Source organism: Diabrotica virgifera, chromosome 8 (genome assembly GCF_917563875.1).
Source record: "Diabrotica virgifera virgifera chromosome 8, PGI_DIABVI_V3a".
Lineage (NCBI taxonomy): Eukaryota > Metazoa > Arthropoda > Insecta > Coleoptera > Chrysomelidae > Diabrotica > Diabrotica virgifera.
In genome coordinates, this window is record NC_065450.1 from 50,423,449 (window position 1) to 50,451,285 (window position 27,837).

A 27,837-nucleotide genomic window follows, 5' to 3' on the forward strand; every position below is an offset into this window, starting at 1 on the left:
CTTAATTATTTTATTTATGTAGTCTTTATTTTGGTTTTAATTATTCTTTTTTTGTTTTTTTAAAACTTTATTATCTTGATTATACTTTTTAACATATTTGTTTTAAACTTTTTTATTAATTTTGTTATATTAATTTTTTCGTGAACACGCTTACAATCATATATTTTGTTTCGCAGAATAGTCCATTCTTTCACGGTTTTTGCTGTAAATTTTAAAGAACGGCTTGGATTGACATGAAATTTGGCATACGCATAGATAACATGTCATAGAAAAAAAGTGATATGGTGCCGACGTGTGCTTTTGCCCTGGGTGTGAGTTTCACCCCATCTCGGGGGTGAAAAAATATATGTTCAAGATAAGTTCCGAAATGGATATACTGACTAATTTTAAGCAACTTTTGTTCTACAGAGTTTTTTCACCAAATCAATACTTTTCGAGTTATTTGCAAGTGAATATGTTCATTTTTCAACAAAATAACCACGTTTTCAGACGGTTTTTCGCAAATAACTCAGAACGTAAGCATTTTGTCGAAAAAAATATTCTTAGCAAAACTATAGAATACAAAAAATTTAAAAAATGGTGTATATATTAGATCCCTATACTCAGCAAAAGCAGAGTTATAGCTAATAAAAAATAGGTTCATATTCGAAAAATTTCAAATAGTATTCAATGTGAAATATCCAAATAATGAAGCATTATTGGTGAAAACGCATTTAAACTTTTTTAAAGTGTTTAAAAAAATCTTTATTTCTGTTTTTATAAAAAAAATTTCTAGCATCAAATGTAAGCAAGTTACGCTCAAAATAAAGTTGGTCCTTTTTGTTTTGGCAAAAAAATCAGGAAGATCATCCCCCAATTAGCAACTTAAATGAAATTAATCGTTACTAGACGAAGCAACGAAGCATTAAACCTAGGAATTTTGTGCAGTAAGATGAATCGTCATGCAACTTTTTGCATTCGATTAGAGAGAGTGTCAGGCAACTTTGTGAACTAAATTCATCTAGGGCAAAAATTTTTGTGCATAAGAAAATGCATTTTAAAAGTGCATCTCGAAGAGGTGAAAATGAAAAATTTAGAACTCGGGCAGTATTAATGGAAATGAGTTGAATTTTTATAATCGGGGGTTTTGGGGATCGCTGAGCACGAATTTCATATCGGCGATGGTCTCCAAGGTACCTCGTGCCCACGGTGGAACTTTTCGCCTAGAGGTTTACGTTATAATCATTAAAAATCAGTCAATATCCATTATTCGGGGGTTTTTGGGATCGCCGGCCACGAATTTAGTGTTGGTCTCCAAGATACCTGGTGCCCAGGGTGGAACTCGTCGCCTGCAGTTTTATGTTATAATCATTCAAAATCTGTCAATAACCATTACTCTGCGGGTTTTGGGGGTCGCTGAATAAGAGTTTCATGTGGTCGATGGTCTCCAAGATACCTGGTGCCCTGGGTGGAGCTCGTCGTCGGGAGTATTATGTTATTTATTCCAAATCATTTAAAATTATTACGCGGGGGTTTTGGGGGTCGCTGAGCACGAATTTCATGACGGCGATGGTTTCCTGTGTACCTGGTGCCCAGGGTGGAACTCGTCGCCTGGAGTTTTATGTTATAATCATTCAAAATCAGTCAATAACCATTACTGTGAGGATTTTGGGGGTCGCTGAACAATAATTTCATGTGGTCGATGGTCTCCAAGGTACCTGGTGCCCAAAGTGGAACTCGTCTTCTGGAGTTTTATGTTATAATTATTACAAATCATTTAAAACCATTACTCGGGGAGTTTTGGGGGTCGCTGAACATGAATTTCATGACGGTGATGGTCTCCAAGGTACCTGGTGCCCAGGGTGGAATTCGTCGCCTAAAGTTTTATGGTATAATCATACAAAATCAGTCAATAACCATTACTATGGTTTTAGGGGTCGCTGGGTACCAATTTCTTGTTGGCGATGGTCTTCAAGGTAGGTATAAAATAATCTAAAAAATACGTGTTAAATTAAATGCTAGTGCACGTATTCATAATCAATTTATTTGTATAATATAATGAAAAAATTAATAAAAAAGTAAAATAAAATAAAAAAATATATTTACTTACTTGAAGTTGCACAAATTTCTCTCTTCCGCGATTTCGAAAACCAAAATTATAAAACAGCGCCGCTATAGACTGTAGATAATGAAAATTTCTTTAATAACAATCTTAAACGGCTTGATATTATAATATTATTATGTATTCTGTAATTAACAAAACTAATAAGTATAAAATATATGAGTTTTTCAAAACACCAACATTAAAATCTTACTTTGCTTTAAATACGGTATCACTTTTTAGATGTTTTTTTATAATTAATTAAAAATTTTTAAAAGAACAGAACTATATAAAAGTGTAGCTTGGAGGTATTCACATATATACTATGCATTGTTTTTAAACCAGGAGCAGTAAAATAAAAAGACAGATTCACACCCAAGAAAGTCAATAGAAAAATCACCATATATATCTTCTTTTTTGGTTGATCATATCGGCTTTCGACGGTAATCCATCAACATTATATTATACTAATACGTCGCTAAAGAGTTCTAAAAACAACTGTTTTTTATGTAAAAGCAGACTAGAAATCTAAAAATTAAAATAATACCGCAGAAAATACAAAAAATCGCTGATATAACTTAATTACCCTTGAAATGCCAATTATGTCAAAATTTCATAAATGTCATTAGTGTCAAAATTTAACGACAACTGCTTTAAAAGCGACAAAATTTTAAAATAATTTTTAAATAGCTAATTTTTTAGGATAGGTATAATATAAAAGAATTTTAAGAAAAATTATCAATGAAAAATATATTTAGCGACCCCAAAACACCGAAGTAATGAATATATTGACAGATTTTGAATGAATATAACATAAAACTGCAGGCGACGAGTTTCACCCTAGGCACCAGGTACTTTAGAGACCATTGCCGACATGAAATTCATACTCAGAGACCCCAAAAACCCCCAAGTCATGGTTATTGACTGGTTTTGAATGGTTACAACATAAAACTCCAGGCGACGAGTTTCACCCTGGGCACCAGATAACTTAGAGACCATCGCCGACATGAAATTCGTACTAAGCTTCGTACCCCCAAAACCCCAGATTAATGGTTTTTCACTGATTTTGAATTATTATGACAAAACTCCAGGCGACGAGTTGAACCCTGGGAACCAGGTACCTTGGAGACCACCGCCAACATTAAATTGTGCTTAGCGACTCCAAAAATCCCCCGAGTAATGGTTATTGACTACTTTTGAATGGTTATAACATAAAACGCTAGGCAACGAGTTCCAACCCTTCCAACGAGGTTAAAAACCGCCGTGTAATGGATAATGACTGATTTTTAATTATTATAACATAAAACTCCAGGCGACGAGTTCCACACTGGGCACCAGGTACCTTGGACACCATCGCCGACATGAAATTCGTACTCACCGACCCCCAAAACCCCCAGGGTAATAGTTTTTGGCTGATTTTGGATAATTATAACTAAAAACTCTAGGCAACGAGTTCCACCCTGGGCACCGGGTATCTTGGATGCCATCGCCAACATTAAATTTGTGGCCGGCGACCCCAAAAAACCCCCGACTAATATCTATTAACTGATATTTAATGATTATAACATAAAACTCTAAGCGACGAGTTCCACCGTGGGCACCAGGTACCTTGGAGACCATCGCCGATATGAAATTCGTGCTCAGCGATCCCCAAAACCCCGAGTATAAAAATTCAACTCATTTCCGTCAATATTTCCCAAGTTTTAAATTTTTCATTTTCAACTCTTCGAGATGCACTTTTAAAATGCATTTTCTTATGCACAAAAATTTTTGCCCTAGATGAATTTAGTTCACAAAGTTGCCTGACACTCTCTCTAATCGAATGCAAAAAGTTCCGTGACGATTCATCTTACTGCACAAAATTCCTAGGTTTTGGGCTTTTTAGTGCTTCGTTGCTTCGTCTATACCGCTTCACAAGTTACTTTACTTATGTTGTGTTTATATGATCTGTAAGTTTCATCGATTCAAAGTGCTTATTTTTGAAAAAAAGATGGTTTTAAAGTAAAATTTTTAAAAATTTTAATTTTGAAAAAAATGCTTTTTTTTCAAAATAACTTAAAAATCGTTAGAGATACCAAAAGTCTTAAACAATAAAAAAAGTCGGCTTTACTTTTCTGAATATTTTGTATTTTTTTGTTTTTCTGTAAGACAAAAATTGGTCAAGATTTGGTGTTTCTGAATTTGCATACACTCGTGATAAGTGACTCGTTCAAGCCCTTTTAACTACAGCTCTTTCAAAAATACGGACTTTAATAAACCGATGAAACTTACATTATGATCAATACCTACGCGAGTAAAAAACTTGTGAAGTGATAACAATTAAGTTCATTGGAAATGCTAATTAGGGGGTGATTTTCCCGATTTCTTACCAAAAAAAAGGACCAACTTTATTTTGAGCGTAACTTGTTTACTTTTGATGCTAAATTTTTTTTTAAAAAACAAAAATAAGCATTTTTTAAACACTTTAAAAAAGTTAAAATGAGTTTTCCCCAAAAAAGTGCTTCGTTTTTTGGTTATGGCACGTTAAAATATACGATTTGGAATTTGACGAATATGAACCTATTTTTCATTAGCTATAACTATGCTTCTAGTAGATACAGTGATCTAATATATACACCAAGTTTTTGACTTTTTTACGTGCTATATTTTTGATAAGATTTTTTTTCCACCAAATACTTACTTTTTGAGTTATTTGCGAAAAACCGTTTGAAAACGTAGTTATTTTGTAGAAAAATTAACATATTCACTCGCAAATAACTCGAAAACTAATAACTTGGTGAAAAAACTTTATAGAAAAAAAGTTGCTTAGAATTAGGCATATTATCCATTTCCGGACTTATTTCGAACATATATTTTTCACCACCGAGATGGGGTGAAACTCACCCCTAGGGCAAAAGCACACATCGGCGCAATATCACTTTTTTTCTTTGACTTATTAGCTATGTGTATGCCAAATTTGATGTCAATCCAAGCAGTTCTTTAAAATTTAGAGGTTTTGCAATATTTTACCTTCAAAGAACGTACTAGAATTGCTTCCAGTGGTTTTAGTTTTTTTACAATTTTATTTTGCAATGAATTAAATGATTCTCTACTAGCATTGGTATAAGCAAATAATATATTTATAGTTCCAGAGGTATATATTCAGAGTATATATTCGTTGGTATAAAATTTACCATATCGTCGAAAAATGATTTAATGCTCTCCTTATTTCTTGAACATTCTAGGATTACATGGCTTATATCACCAACTTCTCCGCATAGACAATATGGGTTTTCATCCAGTCCTATTTTATATTTGTACAAAGGGGCCATAGCATGATTAGATCTTATGTTATGGTAATAATGAAGTTTCGTTTTGTTTATTTCATGAAACCAGCTTTTCGATTGGATGTTCTTTTGGTGGCCAACATAGTAGCCCTGTCACTGATGAATTAGGTATATTCCTGCTGTCACCATTGTTTTAAATGTGAAGTAAACTTGGAGGCAGGACCGTAACTACGATGTTGAGGGCCCCGGGGCAAATGTCATCTGGAAGCCCGCTACCGGGGGGTCTGGGGGAACCCCAGGTTCCCCTCCAGGGATCCCCTGGGATCTTCCCAGCGGAAGGGGGATCCCGGAAAAATGTTTGACATTTAACCCCTTGAAAACGCATTTTAATGCATTCCATGACTGAAATTTCTTGTACCTTCATATTGCTATTTTAGACCAACACAAAAAAATTTGAAATCACCTTATTTTAAGCTAAATAATTTTGCAAGTACCATCAATATAACATCTTTTCTGTTTTCATAAAAAAATATACTATAATGTTAATTACATTGTTCGGCTACAATGTTCTTATATCTGTTGGCAAATCTGAAACAAAAATGTTATGGTATGGGCGATTAAATACTCCCCTGAGGCATCCCTTCCTGGATTTGTTGTAGCTTAGCCCGGGCCCCCTCTTCCAATGGCATTTTAGGTTTTATTACGCGGAAATAACTAATTTCCTAAGTAATAATTTAAATTTTTATGTTAAGGTCTCAGGGGCCCCAGCCTCGCCCCGGCCTCAGGGGCCCCTGTTCTGTTCCAATTGCATTTTATTAAAAAATTTTCCCAGCGTAAAATTAAAACTTTATGTTGAGGTCTAGGGTGCCCCTGTAAGATCTATTTAAAATTGTGTCAGTTGAAAATATTTCGTTGGGATCGGCTTTTAAAATACATATTTTTATATTCTTCGTTAAAATTTATGCACGGCCAAAGAAAAAGGGGCCCCTGCGGGGCCCTCCTTTGCTGGGGGCCCCGGGGCGCTGCTCCGATTGCCCCAATGGTAGTTACGGCCCTGCTTGGAGGTAAGATCTGTAAATGGAACAATATTGGTGTTTAAATCGTATCCTGTTCAGTGTCTTCTACCTTTTATTCCTGAGTGTCTTTTAATCCACACTACAGTTATTGTTTTCCGTTGTACTGTTACTTTAAAGTTTAGTTTTAACATTTCTGCCTCTATGCTATTAAGGTTTTTCGATGATTTTAGGTTTGTTATTCGGTCAACTGCACTTTTACTGTCAGTGAATATAACATGATTCTGTGTATTTCTGTACTGACATATCTCAATGCTTTTCTTATGGCAATTGTTTCATCGGTGTATATTGTATATGAAACACTAACCTGGTAGCTTGAACTTGTAACATTGGGAAGAGTTTGCGTCATAAAAATCACAGCCTACTTTTCCATTCAACTTAGATCCGTCAGTATACAGCGTGTCTACTTGAGTTGGAAACATATGGGAAACTTTTTTATTATTAATTTTACGAAAAAAAGTTATTCTTTATAAAAAGTTCTGCATGCCCCAAAACCTAAGATTCAATCATCAGATATCAAATTTTCTGAATATTATACGAGGTATGTCAAAAAATATGAACTTCGTTCAAGAGTAAAGTACCTTTATTTCTCTCAATATCGAAAATGCGTGTTCTGAAAAGTTGTTTGGAAATAAAAACTAAGCTCAAATATGCAATTACATGCTTCTAATTGAAAAAAAATATTTTCCAAATTTTTCTCAAATTTATTGATACTAACTTCGTTTTGATTCATTACACATACGATAACTCTTTTATTATTACTTTTACGAAAAAAAGGTATTCTTTATAAAAAGCTCTGTAGGTCATAAGGCCGAAGATGCAATCAACAGATATCACATTTTATTAATTTTATACGAGTTATGTCAAAAAATATGAATTTCACTCAAGAGTAAAGTACCTTTATTTTTCACAATATTGAAAACAGTTATTAAAAAAGTTGTTTAGAACTAAAAACTATGTGTCAATATGCAATTACATCCTTCTAATTGAAATACTGTGAAATATAAAGGTGCTATAATATTGAGCGAATTTCATATTTTTTGACACACCTCGTATAAAATTAATAAAAGTTGATATATCATGGTTGTGTCTTAGATTTTAGACCATGCAAAGCTTTTTACGAAGAATAACTTTTTTTCGTAAAATGAATAATAAACGAGTTATCATATTTGTAATAATTAAAAACAATGTTGGGTATCCTTAAATTTGAGAAAAATTTTTTTTTTCAATAAGAAGCATGTAATTGCATATTTGATCTTAGTTTTTAATTCCAAACAACTTTTTATCATAAGAATTTTCGATATTGAGAGAAATAAAGGTACTTTACCCTTGACCGAAATTCATATTTTTTGACATACCTCGTATAATATTCAGAAAATTTGATATCTGATGATTGAATCTTAGGTTTTGGGGCATGCAGAACTTTTTATAAAGAATAACTTTTTTTCGTAAAATTAATAATAAAAAAGTTTCCCATATGTTTCCAACTCAAGTAGACACGCTGTATATGTATGTAATGGTGTTCAGGCCATCTTCCATTAATGAATTCTAGAAAGTTTTCTTTTGGATCCAGGTAGCATGTTTTATATGTTTTGAAAAGAAAACATGGGGAGGTTCAGCGTAGATAGTTATATGTAGTTTTATTGATTGATAGGGAGTTGGAGAATTGTGCCATTGTGGTATACGTGTTTACCAGGAGTGGAGTTGCTTTTGAGTGTCAATATGAATGGGTGAGCACTAGGATGGTGAGGTCATGAATGTTACGAAGATAGCTGGCTTCTTTGGATATGGCCTTAGCCATAAATTTATGACTAATTAGCTATCAAATTCTTCATCTAAAATAAATGCCTTAAGCTACCTTATTACAATCTACGGAAGTCAACAAATTAAAAAATACAGATATAATTTCGAATGACCAACTTGAGACAAACAGCTCCCCACTCCTCAATTTATTTGGTTCCGACACTTTATACACATCAATTGGGCACTCTGCCGAAACAGTGTTATAATGACATTAACTTATAAGAAAGAAAATAATCGTTTCGTTTTGATTCAATTCGAGTCTCTTGCCATCCTCTGACACCTGATGTTTCGGAATCTATTCCTTGTCATCAAAGAGGCTTTGCAAGAAGACTGAATTGGACCATGACGAAACGAAGAAGATGGTGCAAATATTAAAATATTTGCACCGGAGTATGGTTAGACTCTCCTCTAACGGGGAACGATGAAATGAGTGAATAATAATTTTGACAAAATAATCTGCGAGACTGCGAAGCATTATTGGAGTGTTCTCCTAACGGCGCCGCTTGGTACTGTGTACCTCGGTTAACAGATTACTTGAATCGTGGTCAAAATTATTTTTCACTCATTAACTTATAAGTTTTGTGGAAATACGGGGGTCGACACAAGTCAGGCGACGCTCTCTTAAAATCGGCATAAGTCAAGCAACGCTCATAAGTCTGGCAAAGCTGTCGAAAAATATTAAAACGAAGCATGCTCGTGCTCGTGCATCAGACAGTTGTGTCAGTGTCATGATAGTACGTGGGCGACGAGCTACGTGGCATGTGTGCGGGAGTACCTTAAGGTACTAGTACACTTTAGAAGACCAAAAATAAGCAGTTTTTCAAGATTTTTTTTCTCAGGAACCATATTAAAGGTGAACATTAAACTTTTTACATATTAATAAATATCTAACTCTTAGAGAATACAAAAAATATATCTTTTTCATTTATGCACGTACACTAATATTGTAGAGGGCGCCAAAGTCGAGGCCTCGAAAAAAAGTAGTTCCGATGGCGGACAGTTAGTCTCAGGATTGGGATATCTGAAACAAAAAAATCGTATAGCATTTGGAAAAGGACGGTCTCTTACGTGACAATTTACCAGCGTTAGTGACAAATTTCAAAAAAAAGGTTTTACGGAAATTTGAAAAAATTTTGTGAAAAAATCTCCCGTTTTTCTTCAGTTTTTCATGGTTAAAAAAGAATGTGTGTGTACTTTGTACGCACGTAAGAAGTTATACTTCTATTATATGATTTAAACGAAATTAATATACTTTTTATTTATATTTTGTTTAAATATTAAACTAATTTATACTTACTACTTCTCAAACATTTTTATTAGAACAGTGCCAAAAATTAAAATAATAAAAGAATAAAACACACACAAACACATTAAACAAGCCACAAATGATGTCTGAACCTTAATTGTCGAAAATTTTTTTAACTAAATACGTATTTTCTGAAAATACAATTATATAATAAATATACTTACAATCATAAAATGTATTAAAAAAAAAACAAAAAAGAAAGTTTCTATTGGGACTCGAACCAGCGCTGATAAGAGCGGTTGGTATTGGAATTCATTCGCCTTCTCCGCTTAGCCACGGACATTATGTGTAATTATTTACGAAGATCGACTAACTAAACGGATTAAACTTGTGATATTTTGATATTTTGAAAATTGATCAAATTATTTTAATTTTGAATTGAAATGATTTAGAATTGAAAAAATACAACAAAACATAGAGTAAAAAAACAATATATTAGGTGAATATTGATAGAAATAGAAATAAAAGTATTACATACTATGTATTTTGGCAGATCAAATAGGTAGGTTTATACCCATGATACATTAACAATTATTACGTACCTGCTGCTTTTAAAAACTATTTAAAAGTCACTACAATATTATAAACTTTTTTGTTTCTGTCCTCACAACAATAAAACTAATATATTATACATTTGTTTACCTTTACCTTTACCTCCAAACCACAGCTGCCATATCGGATAATTTTTGACATGTCATTTGAACATCCAATCAGAACAAAGTTATAATGCGCATGCGCCGGGCTGATAGATTTTAACATATAAAAAAATCACCCTCTATCGCCGGTAAAGAAGTATAACTTCAAAAATATTTATTTTTTATTTTTTGGTCAAATTGTGGTAAATTGTCACGTAAGAAACCTTCCTTTTTCACATGAATTTCGATTTTTTTGTTTTAGATATCCCAATCCTGAGATGAACTGTCCGCCATCATTTTTCGAGGCCTCGACTTTTGCGCCCTCTACAATATTAGTGCACATGCATAAATGAAAAAAGATATATTTTTGTACTCTCTAAGAGTTAGATATTAATATGTAAAAAGTTTTATGTTCATTATGTTCATAAAGGTTCTGAGAAAAAAATTCTTGAAAAAAATGATTATTTTTGGTCTTCTTAAGTGTACTAGTTAGTACCTTTGTTAATTTTGGAGAATGGATAGGTAGACGAGAAATCGTTGAGTGGCCCACACGGTTATGTGACCTGACACCCTGTGATTTCTTCCCGTGGGGCCTTCTCAAGAACCGCGTTTTTGCAAGAGGACTACGCACCTTTCCCGACCTCCGAACTGCAATTGAAGAAGGCTTTGAAAATCTTCGCGGACAGCTTGCTTCGCCTGACGTGCTTCGCCGGACCTGCCTCTCCATTGCGAAATGTTGCAATAAATGCATTGATCAAGATGGGCATCAATTTGACCACTTACAGTAACCTTTTTTCGAATCCCTTTTGTAATTTCTTTGATAAAATTCATTTTCTCAATGCAAATTTGTTGCCTGGCTTATGCCGACCTCTGTATTAGAAATAAAAGTTTTTAGTGTTTTATTGTTAGACTTTCTTTCATTTTTATTAATAAGCAAATTCTCTTTTGCTCGTGTATAATGTTGATTATTTTTCGTATTATGTGTATATTCTTCTTAAATTAAGATGAAAAATGATAATTGCATATATATGTACATATTAAGTTAACTTTTTAATTAACTATGCACTTCATGTTACGCAAAACATAGGTATGTTAATCGTTTCAGTGTTATCGTGAGAGCATACCACATTCTAAGGAACTAACATTGTCATCTCTTGTTTCAGGTGCAGTTCACATCGGCATCGGACAGAATGCATGAATCATGACCCCCGAAGCCACCGTCAAGAGGAGCCCCGTCCACGGTCCACGTCCATCCATACAGTTTCAGTTTATTTTCGAGTCGGAGTCTGAGCAACATTTGTCGATTTATTCTTAGTGAAACCGAAAACATGTGTTAGTTTAGTGAAAAAAGTAATATCTAGTGCCAAAATCCGATAATTGTTTCAGTATTAGTTCGTGCGTGGTGTGATTTTTAAAGAAAATGTAAATGGTACCATGCCATCGAAAAGGCAGTACGACTTAGTGCAAAATGACGATTACGATACGAGAATTCCGTTGCATCCTGAAGAGGCATTCCACCATGGGATTACGTTTCAAGCCAAGGTGAGTGAGAAATGTTTCTGTATTTACAGCGTTGGACTTCAAGCGGACAACAACGTTCTAATTAATCTCGTAAAATTGTTACGTTTTGCGGTCTTATTCATTAAATACATACTATTTTAAAAGTATAGTCCATTCCACGAATATACGACTGTTTTGGACTATCGCGACAACGAATATTTTAGCGTGCAACATAAGAAGTACGAAAGTAAATTGCTCTAATAATAATTATTCCAATAAACAACAATGTAATTTGCAATTTACTTCCGTTCTTCATATTTTGCACAGTAAAATATTCGTTGTCGCTATAATCCAACAGTCGTATATTCGTGGAATAGGGTATATAAAATTAGCATAAATATTAAACGAATTATACTCTTTGCGCCAATTTGCGCCAATTTAACCGGTAACTTTAACAATGAAAGTTAAGATATTTTCAAAAACGACATGTCGTTATGTGAAAAAACAAAGTTGTTACCATTTATAATTATTGCAAAATCAATAGTTTTTTATAATTATTTTGGTCAATTGTTTAAGTATGTATTTTAAATCTGGCTAAATCCCTTATAGACCAGGGCGCATCTGTAAAAATGTTAGTACATTTGGACGTTGAGAGGTGACTCAATTTTTTTGCAGAAATTGCTTGAAAATAACTCAAATAATATTATTTAAGTTATCCTCCCTCTCAAAAAGGTCCGGAACATTGTTTAAATAATTAAAATGTCAAAAAGTGAAGGAAAAATTCGATTTTTTTCTTCGTTTTTTGACAATAACTTTAAAAGTATTAATTTCCGATAAAAGTTGTACTGACATAAAAGTTGCGTAATTAAATTTCCTACAATATAGAATTGGTTAAAAATTTAAAAAATAGTCACCCTTGATGAATTTTTTTTGCGAAAGCTGGATTGCAAAATTTATTTTGCAATATCTATTAAACCGATCTTACTGAAATTTACAGTGCTGTTTTACTACATCATGGAAGTTTTTCTGGGTAAAACATGAAGGTCCTAAGTGTAGCTTAAATGGTTGAAAAACGTAAAATGCGAATACTTGTTTTTGTATGTTTTTTTCGAAATTATTGCTATTTTCCAACAAGGAAATTTTTAACCAATTCTGTATTGTAGGAAATTTATTTACGCAACTTTTATGTCAGTACAACTTTTCTCAGAAATCAATAGTTTTAAAGATAAAATCAAAAAACCAATAAAAATCGAATTTTTCTTCATATTTTGACATTTTGATTATTTAAACAATGTTCCGGACCATTTTGAGTGGGAGGATAACTCAAATATTATTATTTGAGTTATTTTCAAGCAATTTCTGCAAAAAAATTTGAGCCATCTCTCAACGTCCATCTCAAAACAGATGCGCCCTGGACTATTAAAATTAAAGAACTTTTTATGATCTATAACTTTTACTTGAACCATTTTTCTCTACCATGTATAAATACCGTTCTACATACAAAACATATTTTTTCACTTTATAAGATGTTTAAAAAAAACAAAACTATGTCAAATGTGCGTCTTTACGCATTTGTGATCAACTACGCTTCATATACCTTTTAGGGCCAATTTCTCATATCGAGTTTAACTCCAGTTTAACCTGAACTTCTAGTAAACGTCAAAACAGCATAAAACAGCATGTTTATTCAAAAACAGCATAAAAAAGGTAGTTCAACAGTTTTTTGCCTTTTGCCATCTATTGGCATTTCTCGAAAGCTGTAGAACGAGCACTGACATGAACGCGCAATGAGAAATGCATTCCAAACAGAACCGGAGATTACCCGTGAACCCGGTTCAACTGAACCATAGATTAACGCAGGTATGAGAAATCGACCCTTAGAACCTTCAAGTATTTGTATAAAATTTTTACGTGAAATTAATGATTTTTTCACAGTTTTTCACAGTAGACTGGTCTGTCCCAGTCAAGAAAAAAGAGCTGAAGACACCTTATAGATTTATTTAAAGATTCTAAATTTTGCTGTTTTTTTAAAACAATCATTGCAATATAAATTTTGCATTGTGCAAAAAACAAAGTTATTAACATTTATAAGTTACTGCAAAAATACAGGTTTTTTGCATTTATTTCGGTCAATTGTTTATGCATTTTACTCGGGAAACTCTCACAATTAAAGAACTTTTTATCGTCTACATTTATTTGAACCATTTTTCTCTACCTAAAATATATTAAGACATGTTTTATAAACAAACAACGATTTTCACTTCTTATGGGTGTTTAAAAAAATAAGAACAAAATTAGCTGTACGACTTCACGGAATCTATCGTCACCTACACTCAACGAAAAAGGTACGTAATATCAATAAAAATGTTAATTCAGACAACAAACGCAATTCTTAAAATTTGTCCAATTCTTGGTTTTATTGGAACAACAAAGCGATGTTCATCAATTCATTATTTTCGTTAGTTGAGTGGTTGAGCCAATGTATTACGTTTATTACATGGATGAACATTCATTATGTATACCATAATATCATTTTATTGATATTACGAACTCTGTTCATTGAGTCAACGAACACTATTCATTGAAACAACAACGTCGTTAATTGACCGACGAAGACTATTCGTTGTGTCAATAACAGTGTTATTTCTCGTATTTTGTTTTTTTTTTCGTTTATTTCTACAATTATTTCTGTTTATTCGTTTATTCTTACAATTAATTCCGTTCATTCCCACAATAAATACAGTTTTATTATTCTTATAAGCAATTCTATTCATTCTTACAATCAGTTTCGTTCATTCCTACTATGAACGTTTTTTTATATTAATAATTACTGAACACATTAGCCCAATGTATGATATTAATTAATAATAATTTTATTAAATCCCTCTTTTTTGTCCTGAACCTAATGGACTTTACACTGGGTGATCATATTATGATTTCACTTATACAGTGCGCTGGAATAAGTGTTACACCCCCCCCCTTATTAACTTATTAATTTTTAGCACATAAGCAAAACGCTCGGACAGATCGATTTTTAAAATAATAAAAGTATATTATAACATCAATGTTTCGAACTTTACACGATCCGTCTTCAGGTGACAGGCATAACTTTGATTTTTTTAATGGGAAAGTACATCATGTGACAGCTCATTTAAAAGCGTTTGAAATAGTGATTCCAAAAATGTATAACACTTTAATCCTTTTTGAGAGCGCAGGCGCAAAATTTCGATCGAATTCTTTTTAGACGCATTCATTTTTTTTTAATCCTGAGAAAACTAATAAGTATTTTTGAAAAATTTAAACGCAGAATAAAAAATTACATTATTACCGGGGGCTGAAAGTCCCTTAGAATAAACAAAAAGTTTCGTTCGAATGGTATATCTATTTGAAATTAAAAATCATACTCTTTTTCACCCCTGTGACTTATTAAAATAATCATTATAGAAGTTCTCAGGGACTTCAACCCTCGATAATACTGTAATATTTTATTCTGCGTTTAAATTTTCAAAAATACTAATAATTTTCTCACGATTCGAAAAAAATTTAAAAAGAATTCGACCGAAATTTCACGATAATAGACAAATGAAAACTTCCTTCTACTACGGACTACACTTGAAAACCAAATGAAATTATTATTCGTCACTTCGGCAGAGGTAACAGCATTGTTTAACAAAGAATTCTTTTTTAAACAATGATAGCACGGAGAAGCTAGGGTTATCACGATAAGGAAAAGCCGTTACATTTCAAATGGTCAAGCAAAACATTTATTGTCTCAACAACTACGTTTATTGTCACCATGAACGCATTGATTGTGGTTATTAAACGCAGTAGTAGATTGATTAATGCATTCTTACATCTATACAATAATCATATTATATTACTCTATATTAACAACATTTGTACATTGTTTTAATAAAATCTGTACGTTGTCACGATAAACCAAGGTAATTGCTTGTCATCTACGAAATCAAGAAAGTGAGTTGCTGCCAGAATTACCATTATTTATTAAATATACGAAACTAAGTTATTGGCTGAATAAATTGAGTGTTATTGATTAATGTACTCTAGTTATTTTTACAATTATTATTCAATCATTGTGACAATAACCAAATACATTCGTCAATGTCTAAAAGTTCGTTGAAACAAAAAATTAAATTGTTGCTACAACGAAACACTATTCAACAATCACTGTTAATCAATATTACGAACTAAATTTTTTTGAGTGTAGCCCCTAAATAGGTACCTTTAAAACTTTTAATTACCTGTATAAGGTTTTTTATGTTTTTTCCCTATTGACTGGCGTATAATAGACCAGGACAGATTTGTAAAAAATCGACTACATTATTTGGATGTAAGAGGAGACATTCTGATTTTTGCGGAAAAAAATGCGTGGTGACTTCAATAATAATAATTGACTTTCCCCGTTGTGAAATATTTGAATCTAATTCATTGTGAAAAATTGAATTTAAATAAAATCTATTCAATAGATTTTGCATGAAAATCACATTTTTAATTAATTAATGTTATGACGTTTTGATTTACATTCCGGAAATAGTTCTGAAAAAAGAAAAAGAAGATTATGCTGAAAATTCTGGGAAGATTTTATAAAATCTTTTTCTTTTGAGAACGAGTTCAGGAGTGGAAATCGAAAGGCCAAACATTAAAAAAGTTGATCAGTTACAAAGCATTGAAGTTTAAAATCTTCGATGTAATCAACCACTATCGCTGTGTCATCGGCATACCGGATAAATAAATATGCGGTTTACTTTAATACCCTTATTAGAGTCTGCCACTGTTTCTTAGTGATGTTAAAAAAGTAACTATTCGTTACAAAGTACTTGTTACTTACGAATACCGAAAGTAACGATTACTATACAGAGAGGCAAATCATTACTTTGATTACTCTGATTACTTCGTACCAATCGTATCAGAGCGAGTAACGACTATTATTGTATCTACTTTGATTACTTGATTACTCTGATTACTTCGTTACTTCATACCAATCGTATTAGAGCGAGTAACGACTATTGTATCTACTTTGATTACTTTGATTACTCTGATTACTTCGGTACTTCGTACCAATCGTATCAGAGCGAGTAACGACTATTGTATCTACTTTGATTACTCTGGTTACTTCGTACCAATCGTATCAGACCGAGTAACGACTATTGTATCTACTTTGATTACTCTGATTACTTCGTACTTCGTGAAGGTCGTTATTATATCGGAATCTCTATACAAAATACCTACCTACTAAGAAATACGATTCTCGATATGATTACCGGTACTCAAATACAAAAGTAATTATAGTAATCAGATCATTTTTATCTCTTAAACAGATTGGTGAAGGTTGTTGTTATATCGGAATACCTATACAGACCTACCTACTGAGAAATACGATTCTTGATATGATAACCGGTATTCAAATACAAAAGTAACAAAAGTAATCATAGTAATCAAATCATTTTTATCCCTTGAACAGATCGGTGAAGGTCGTTGTTATATCGAAATACCTATACAAAATACCTACCTACTGAGAAATACGATTCTCGATATGATTACCGGTACTCAAATAAAAAAGTAACAAAAGTAATCATAGTACTCAAATAATTTTTATCCCTTAAACAGATCGGTGAAGGTCGTTATATCGGAATACCTATACAAAATACCTACCTACTGAGAAATACGATTCTCGATATGATTACCGGTACTCAAATACAAAAGTAATCATAGTAATCAAAGTAACGAGTACTGTAAATGATTACTTTATACAAAATACCTACCTACTGAGAAATACGATTCTCGATATGACTACCGGTACTCAAATACAAAAGTAACAAAAGTAATCATAATAATCAAAGTAACGAATACTGTAAATGATTACTTTTTACAAAAGTAACGATTTGTAACGAATACTCGAAAGTAACTATAATCAACATCACTAAGTTTCTGCGAAGGCTTTTTCTGCGTCTAGGTGAAATATAACTTTAGTAAATTCATTTAATGAATTTAAGAACTTCAATACGTTATTTAATTTTCACTGAGTAAAAAAATAGTTTTTTCCGCTTTGCAATACACAAATAATATTTTATTTGCAAAAAGTACGTTCTATTTTTGGTGTATGTAGACTTCGTCCCTGCTCGAGATTATATCAAATAATAGGATTTTGCCATGTAATCTGGCATTGTTCAGTTTTAATATGGCACATATTTGACGAACTGACGCGTTTAATCTGGCATTATGAGAATTTACTGGAATAAAAATCCTCATTTTAGTTCTATTCAAAAAGCCTCGGATCTTTTATATTTCCAAATAGAACCAGACTATTTGTTTTAAGAGCGTAGGCGCAAAATTTCGAGCCAACGCTTTTTACATGCATTCATTTTTGTCGAATCCTGAGAAAACTAATAAGTTTTTTTGAAAAATTTAAATGCAGAATAAAATATTACATTATTACCGAGGGCCGAAAGTTCCTGAAAATTTCTATAATGTTTATTTCGATAAGTTACACGGGTGAAAAAGAAAAGAATATTTAGTGTTATGTTAATTTTAAATATCTCATTTAAAAGAAAATTTTTGTTTATTTTAAGAGATTTTCGACCCACGGTAATACCCTTGGTAATTCATTCGATTCGGCGTTTAAAATTTTCAAAAAGATTTATTAGTTTTCTCAGGATTCGAAAAAAAATGAATGCATTTAGAAAGCATTGGTCCGAAATTTTGCGCCTACGCTCTTAAGTAATAAACTATTTTACTAATGACTGTTCCACAATTAAAACTTCCCCTGTTCCAGTGTTCCCATACATCAAAGTTTATCCGACTAGACACCGTTAAGCTATTAACAAATTTTCAGCTTGCTATTAATCAAATTTTTTTTGGGTGCGCGGGATACTAGTCCTGTCGCCAGGGGGGTACAACGGCCTCCTTAATTCAGATGGACTTACCCAGGTTTTCTTTATGTATTTTGACCCGTAGAACAGGAATTTTTTGGGTAACAGTTGATCCGGATGTCGATAAGGTTGTTATAAACAAAGAACTTCAGAAATCACATAACAGCGATTTTTCACAAAACAAAACTTTTTTTTGTATTTTTTGGGTCATTCTAAGCATAAAATGTTTTTACAAGTTTTTTCGTAGGATGCATAGTTTTCGACATAAACGCGGTTGAACTTTCAAAAAACTGCAATTTTTGAACCCGAATAACTTTTGATTAAAAAATAAAATAGCAATTCTGCTTACCGCATTTGAAAGTTCAAGTCAAATTCTATCGGTTTTGATTATTTTCATTGCTAAAAATTAATTTTTTTATTGTTAAACACAGCTACATAGTGCTTAAATGATATTTTTAATGCATTTCTCGTTTAAAATCTAACGAGTAGGCGCGCATACAGGCAATTTCTACGTAGATTACGTACATTAAAATGCATGCATAGGGCACGGGAAACACTATGTGTTTATAGCTTTGTTTAACAATAAAAAAATTAATTTTTAGCAATGCAAATAATCAAAACCGATAGAATTTGACTTGTACTTTCAAATGCAGTAAACAGAATTGCTATTTTATTTTTTAATCAAAAGATATTCGGGTTCAAAAATTGCAATTTTTCGATTTTTTGAGAGTTCAACCCCGTTTATCTCGAAAACTATGCATCCTACGAAAAAACTTGTAAGAACCTTTTTTGCTTAGAATCACCCAAAAAATACACAAAATGTTTTGTTTTGCGAAATATCGCTGTTATGTAATTCCTCGAGTTCTTTGTTTATAAATATGTTATCGACATCCGGATCGACTGTTACCCAAAAAATTCGTGTTCTACGGGTCAAAATACATAAAAAAACTTGGGTAAGCCCATCTGAATTAAGGAGGCCGTTGTACCCCCCCTGGCGACAGGACTATACAGGTCTACATGGAGATTAGTAAATTAAATTAATAAATTAAAAATACATCACTTGCGGAAGAATATGTTATAATGAATTTTGTGCAGGTTTTGAAAACAAAAGTTTTTTAGTGTTTTATTGTTAGACATATATACATATATGTATACGTATTCTTGTTATTTTAAAAATTTTTATTGCCATCAATTTCGATTATTTTGACAACAGATTCCGTCATCGTACGTAAGCACTGTATTATGTCTATCTTTTTATTACGTTATCGTATTTCTAGTTCGTGAAAGACAAAAAAGGCTGGGGTAAAAGTTTAAAATAGTATTTTATAGTAAAGTAGTATGTAATAGATGTCGAACTGAAATTTCTAGACATTTCGTGCCAAAACTCGGATCCAAGTCCCAATCCAATAAATAACTTACTGTATTGTATACCTTCCTGTGTTTGTTGCCAACTTTTTAAATTATTTTCTATTCGTGACGTTTACTTATAAAATTGCATTAAATCTATTTTGGTATCTTATAAATAAAGCGGATCAAACAGCACTTGAACATAATTGATATCGGTGATTTTTAACTTTGAAAAAACATTTCTGAGTAATAATACATTAATTTGAATTAATACAGGAAACGCAATTAAGGTACACATCTTTTTTCCCAAGTAATTATGAACGTAGATCAAAAATTTACGTGTAGAGATTCCTCAGCCCGAGGTGGAGCATTAACACATCTGACATTTACAGGTCTAATTTATTCATCACAGCTAACCCATTTTGTAATAGAAGTCTCAGAACCAGGGCTCCCGCTACCTATGTGCAAAATGTGCAATGCACACGGGGGCGGCGCCTTCCCTTAGGGCGCCAAACACAGGGTCAAAAATTGAAAAAAACTTTGCAAAAAAATAATAATTTTAAAACAAATTTGAGAGATTAAATAGGATTAGGTATAAATACACACGAAACATATTTAAATTAAGTGACAGCGGTCTTTTAAAACGTTTTGTTCTTGAAGAACGACTGAAGTCTGATTGAAGAATGTAGACTCCAATGATTTGAAATTAATTTATTCATTCAAGTTATTTTCATTACCTGATAATACTAACCCCCTAAGTATTCTACAATATATATTTAAAAACAATTTAATCTCCACCCTTCCAAACGTAGGCATTTCACTTAGAATTCTTTTGACATTGCCTGTATCTGTAGCTTTTGGCGAGCGATCTTTTCAAAGTTAAAAATCATTTAGCGAGAATTAATGAATTTGCAACATAGTCCATTAAAATGTTACATTTAGGTTGCATTTCTTAGAGGAGTCAATTTTATTTTTTTAATGTGTGGGGGGGTTCAGTAGAAGCTTAAGTTCAAGTTTTTGGGGTCGCCACCCTTGTCCCCCGGCCGCCATATTGGAAAAAGGGGCGCAAGGCTTTCTCGTTGTATCTTCTAAACTAGCAATCCTACAGAAAATTTAATTACACATAAAATGTAGCAAATTAAATTTTCTACAATTTTATATGTATTACTTTTTATCGTCAAGTGACCAACAAAAAAGTTATAAATAAAAATATGAGAAAATTTTGTAAGAAGTTTCCTTTAGGAGGTTATAACTTTTTTTCCGTTCATTTCACAATAAAATAACATCATAGCGATTTTGTAGAGGATTTTTCAATGAACAATTTTCGCTATAAAGTTGTTTAATTTCATTTATTATCTAGGTTTTACAGCGCTCCAATCTTGACCAGATTCTCGAATTCTCGTAGGAATACAATAAAAAAAAATACTTTTCTATCTATATACATATTAGTCGAGCGGCAGCAATCGTTATGCCGACCACGAAAATCAAATTTAAGGTGAAGGACCAATTTTGGTCTATTTTTATGTTTTCGAGGTCGCTGAATCCGAATATGAAGTTTATTTTTATCTAGATTTGGTGGAACATGTTCAAAAATCAAATTTTATACAAAAATGCCGAAAATAAATTTTGATAATTTTTCAAATTTACCTCGCTATATCTTTGGTCGCTGTAAATATTTCCTTTTGAAAATTTTACTGTTTAATCTCTGAAGTATGTAGATAACAATGGGATTTGTCCTAAATATTTAAACACATTAAAAAAGGAGTTGTTAGTTTTTAGACATTTTTAATCACAAAAAGAAAATATAATTCATGAAGAAGTTTTTTGGAAAATTTTAAGTAAAAATATACAATAGGAAAAAAGTTATGTTACTTCATAAACAAGCGGCACATCCCAAAAAACGCTTATATCTCGAGATCCTGACCACGGTGTGGTGAATGGCTAATTTTGATCATACTTTATGATTTTGATAACAAAAATTCATTTTTTGCTCTTCTTAAGGATTTTGCAATATGCGGGTGCGTCATTCTTCTTCTGAACCGGCGAATTTGTCCTCAAACAACTTCTTGGGCCGTTTCTATATATGCTTAGGGTTATAAGTTTTATGGTGGGGAGGAAGGTCAGAAACAGATTAATAATAGCATAGGAATGTTAAAATCATAATAAATTGTATGAATAAAAAATACATATAGATAGAAAAGTAAGCCTAACTTTTGTTTTTATTATATCCCTATGAGCATTCGAGAATCTGGTCAAGTTTGGAGCGCTGTAAAACCTATATAAATAAATAGAATAAAACAAATTTATAGTGGAAATTGTTCGCTGAAAAACCCTGTACAAAATTGCTATAATATTATTTTATTTTAAAATGAACTGAAAAAAAGTTATAACCTCCAAAAGGAATCTTGTTAAAAAATTTTTACATATTTTTGTTTATATATTTTTTGTTGGTCACTTGACGATAAAAGGTAATAGAAATAAAATTGTAGAAAATTTAATTTGCTACATTTTATGTTTAATTATATTTTCCGTAGGGTTGGTAGTTTACGAGATATAGCGCGAAACCCCTTTGCACAATATATCCAAGATGGCGGCCGGGTGACAAGGGTGGGGACCTCAAAAACTTGAACTTAAGCTTCTACTGATCCCCCCTACACATTAAAGAAATAAAATTGACTCCTCTAACAAATGCAAGGTACGGCTTAAAAGATGTAACATTTTAATGGAGTAACAGCAAAATCTCGAAAAATATCGCAACTACAATATTTTTTATTCTACCTATAGCCCAGTAAGTGAACGTGAAATACGGCCATACCGTGTAATTTTCAGGGTCACCACCGAATTGCATTAACATTTGGATTTAGGTTCTACTTACCCTCCACTTCAAAGTTGGACTTGTGCCGTTAGTTGCTTTTGATTGAGGGGTGAAAGTCACCCCTTCTCGGGGGTGAAAAAATATAGGTTTAAAATAAGTCCGCAAATGGATAAACTGACTAATTTTAAGCAACTTCTGTTCTATAGAGTTTTGTAACTAAATCAATACTTTTCGAGTTATTTGCGAGTGAAAATGTTTATTTTTCAACAAGAAATAACGTTTTTAGGCGCAATGAACTCAAAAACTAAGTATTTTATCGAAAAAAATATTTTCAAAAATTTAGCTTATAAAGAAACGAAAAAATGGTGTATTCATGAAGTCTATAGATCTAGTAAAAGCAGAGTTGTAGCTAATGAAAAATAGATTCATATTAAGCAAAAAAAATTAAGCACTTTTCGGGGAAAACTCATTAAAACTTATTATGACTTCTAAAGTTCAGTTTTTGCTTTATTTCAAGCACCTATTTAACTTCAAAAAATAAATGAATAAAATTACATGAACCAAAATGCCTTGCTTAAGGGGCACCAAAATCCATTTTTGCACACAGGCGCCAGTAGCCTTTACGGAGGCCCTGCTCAGAACAGTAAATTTTCTTCTTTTTTCTTCTTGGAGATCTTTCGATCTGTTTAATTCTAAAGGTGCCTCTGGTTAATTTCCTAGGAGATAGATTGCCAACTATCCCTCCATCATTTAGGGGGTCTTGAATTGGGCGGGTTGTTTTCTATCGCAATTTTGGGAGTCTATTCTCATCCATTCGTCTTACATGGTTGTACCACATCCTTTTGTGTTGCCTTCCTTATCTTACAATATCTTGAAGTGTAAATCTATATCAATATCTAAATGAATGTAAAATACATCAGTCAAAACCGTATTTTGATTGTCTTCGGCAGTTCTTCAAATATAGGGAGAATGTGCCCTAGATTTAGCCATACGACTCTCACTCCCTCTAAGGGCAAAATTTACTCATCCCAGATACGTACGGTATCAAAAGGATTGAGCTCTGGTGGGACGCTTTCCGTATTATCGAACCCTAGGTGACTTGGTATGCTGGAGCATCTCCCAAAAATTTTCATACACATGTAGAGAACAGTACATCTTTCTGCTTTGTCTTATAGAGATGTTCATTCAGACCCAGCTTTTTTTGTTTTCTAGGAGGAATGACTCCAGTAGTAGACATAATAATAGGTAGGATCTGGGTACCTTGCATTCGCCATTTTCTTCGTATTTGAATTTCCAGTTCTCTGTACTTGGTGAACTTTTTAGTGTATTTCGTACGTATATTATTGTTGTTAGGTATCGCCATATCAATAATTAGTGTTGCTTGTAATTTATTAACTAATATGAGATCTGGTCTATTATTATATGTCACTGTTCTGTAAGCACAGTGCGGTCTCAGTATAGCTTACAGTTGTCATTCTCATGCATACTCTCAGGAACAGGACCGTTTTGATAATATGGGAAATGGTTTGTTTGGAGAAGTCCCAGGTTAACAGCTATCTCTTGATGGAGGATCTTTCCTACTGAGTTATGCCGTTCCTTATATTCTGTTGCAGGCAATTTCTGGCAGCTCCCGGTAAGATCTTGGATTACATTCAGTTCGGCATTTATCGTTTTGGACCCGAGGGTATTTGACGATATCTTTCAGGTAATTTTTGGATGGTATAACCTGATCCTCAATGGCGAGTAATGAGCTTTCTGTGTCAGGGAACATCTTTCCTGATGTCAACCAATAGTTCGACGCGGTATTGTCGACATAGCCTTGGCTGACCTTATTGGGAGGCCGCTCGTGCAAAGGTGCAAAGGTTTACCCACGATAAACTCACACGATACATACTATCGTGGGTTTACCATCCAGGTGCGCATTTTTCGTTCTTATTAAGGTTTGATCGGTGTTATGTCATCTACTTCACAAATTGCGTGATGTAGAGTAGATGTCTCAACCTACATCTAAAAACAAGTTCTTAAATTAGCAATCTGTTTATCTAATTGCTCACCTATATCTATAATTCTTCCTCCTAAATACCGCGTAATGTCGTTATTTCTACCCCACTTCGAGGATGGTGTTTTTGTGCCTTTGTGAGGTGCGTTCAGACTTTTAGCTGAATATTTTGTATATCCGTTCTTGTCCACTTAACAATACCAAATATATGGATAGCTAAGCGCGGAACACGCGAAGGCGTTTATATTACTGCCTTAAACAAATTTTTACTGTTAAGGTCTGAACGAAGCAGCTGTATAATAAATACTTATACAGCCCTTTGTATACATTTCGTAGTTATCTCGAAGGATTTGCTATTATTAACTTTATTATTACTCTTCTTATTAATTCTACTATTCGTGAATTATATTTGCCCAAATATGAAGTTATTGTCTAAAATATGTGTTAAAAAAATAGTACCAACTTCTCAAAAAAGATGCTTTTCGCTTTTATTTTTAATACATTGTTCGCGTCTTTTGCCTTTTACGATCTTTTTATGTAGGTAATAACTGTATAAAAGTTGAAGTTATGTTCATGTTACTCGAAGAACCGCCCGGATCTGTTGAATTGATTTAATAACATGTTTAATATTTCATACGCAAGAAACACTGCAATAAAGCGAAATATTCCTAATGTTACGGTTAACGACGTCCTCTGAGTTTACTAAAAAAAATCCATAGAAAGGAGCCTTAAGGGAAAAATACCTAATTTGAGATGAGCGGATCCAATTTGAGCCGGTTCAGTAAATCGGATCTTTGGAGAAATACCGTTATCCGCTGAATTGATTTAATAACATGTTTAATATTTCATACGCAAGAAACATTGCAATAAAGCGAAATATTCCTAATGTTACAGTTAACGACGTCCTCTGAGTTTACTAAAAAATAATTCTATAGAAAGGAGGCTTAAGGGAAAAATACCTAATTTGAAATGAACTGATCCAATTTGATCCGGTTCAGTAAATCGGTTCTTTGGAGAAACTGGCATCGAATTTCATAATTGCTTAGATAAGTGAGGAATCGTATAGCTTAGTGACATGTAATCATTAATTTAAAGGCCTGCGAAGAGAGAGTACTACAGGTTGTTTCAGCAATATCGGTAAATAGTTTTCCTGCACAATTTTGATGTCGAAGTATAAAAATACAAGAAATAGGAAAACATAAAAAATATTATTGTTTAAACATCACGATTTCCCTATTCACAAAAAGATTAAAGAAGAACAGAACACAACGCAATACAGGCATAGTTATAGACATCAAACTCCAGATCTTAACTACAACAATTATTGAAGATAAATTTTACGAAGATGGAAAAAATACATACCAGAATTATTCGAAGATATAGCAAGACGACCGACTGAAATAGACAATCCCAAGTAATTATTAAGTCATTAAGCGAATTAAAGATGGGAGGTTAAGAGAAATTAGAGTCAGATCAGATCATCGCTCTTACTAAGCTATTCGACAATATACATATATGAGACTGGTCAGTTACCAAAAGACTGGCTACTATTTATTCCAATTCGCATATACACCAAATCAGAAGAATACCAACACCAACAATTAAAAGCTTCAGAGCAGGATTCGTCACGAGGGAAACACTGTTCAGTTTGCAAGTTCTAATACGACACTCTGTGGATTTTTACAGATATTATCTAGAATCTAGAGCTCTGATATATACATTTTCCTTAGATCCGTTTTTATTAAAACTTTAAATAAAACTTTTAATGCCTCTATAAACATACTTTCCTGTCTTCTTTTGTAGGTGGAGCTTATAATATAAAATATAATATACACACCCAAACTTATATGGAATCACCTGATATTTCTTATTATTTCGTGCGGATTTAAAAAAAACGAAGACATGAAGTCAAACAATATTTATTTTAAAGCAATTTAATAACAAATAAATAACAGTTAAATAAATCAATAAAGTATCAATAAAGGTTATCAACAAGCAAATTGAAATTAGTTGTTTTAAAGTCAATAGCATAAAAAATTTCAATGTAAAACGAATAATGTTTAAATTGTTTTTATTTGTTTTTTTTTTGTAGTCAGTGTTATTACCTCTAGTCCTTATGCGAGCTTCAGTTTGCGTGGGCCCGCTGCTAATCAAATTATCAACATTTTGTTGTGGTAGGTTGTTCCATCCTTCAAGATCAGCTTGTACTAGCCGCGAGGTGTTTTGTGGATTATCCTGGCGAGCTCTAATTTTTCTTTTAAGCATATCCCACAAATTCTCTATAGGGTTAAGCTCGGGTGAGCAAGCAGGCCACTCCAAACAAGGGATACCTTCTGCTTCAATGATGTCTCTAGTCACTCTAATGGTATGTGGAGGTCAATTATCATGCATGCAAATTAAATTTTCTCCTCTTGCACCTCTCCAAAGCCTAACTACAGGTTCTCAACATACCTCTGAGCAGTTAAAGTTGATTGGATGAAAATTAAATGAGTTTTTTACGGATCACAATTCCTCTCCAGAACATTACACTTCCCCTTTTATATTTGTGAACAGATCTGACAGTTTTTGTTCTTGCTTGTCTTCTCGACCTCTAAGTACACGATTTCGTGGGTCATTTGATTTTACACAAATCCTGACTTTTTCTGAAAATAGCACATTTTTTTAATTCCCAATGTTCCAGTTTTGGGGGTGAAGACACCAATTTAGGCAATCAATCTTGTGCTGCCTGGATAACTCGGGACCGCATAACTGTCTCCTGCTGTATACTTCTTGGCACGAACTCTTCTTCTTATCGTTTCAACTGAAAGAGTTACACCTGTAGCTTCCAAAAGCTGCCTTTGGAGCTGTAGGTCAGAAATGTTTGGGTGTCTTCCAGCTGAATGGACAATTAAACGATAGTGGCGCGCCGTTATTACTTTTTGGCGACTTTGCTTTATTTTTGAGCTTCCTAGTCCTGGTACCTAGCATAGGTTTTGGACAGAACGCCCTGTGTTGCGCCTAGCTCTACAGCTATGTCCTCTGAGAACATTACTTGCTCCACAAGACCAATAATCTTTCCCCGTTGTAAGTTCTATGACCCCACATGACGCATATTTTCGTTTTTGGACGCAAAAGTTAGTTTAT

At 32.9% G+C, this 27,837-nt stretch overlaps 1 protein-coding gene across 2 annotated transcripts in view; it reads left to right on the forward strand.

Annotated features, from left to right (window-relative positions):
- Positions 1-27,837, forward strand: part of LOC126889986 (dystrophin-like protein 1) — a 549,346-nt gene that overhangs the window by 200,705 nt on the left and 320,804 nt on the right. For both annotated transcript variants that reach the window (XM_050658783.1, XM_050658782.1), the window contains exon 3: positions 11,327-11,705. In XM_050658783.1, coding sequence (XP_050514740.1) covers positions 11,598-11,705 — 108 coding nt within the window. In that variant the 5' untranslated portion in view covers positions 11,327-11,597. The remainder of the gene's footprint in view (positions 1-11,326; positions 11,706-27,837) is intronic.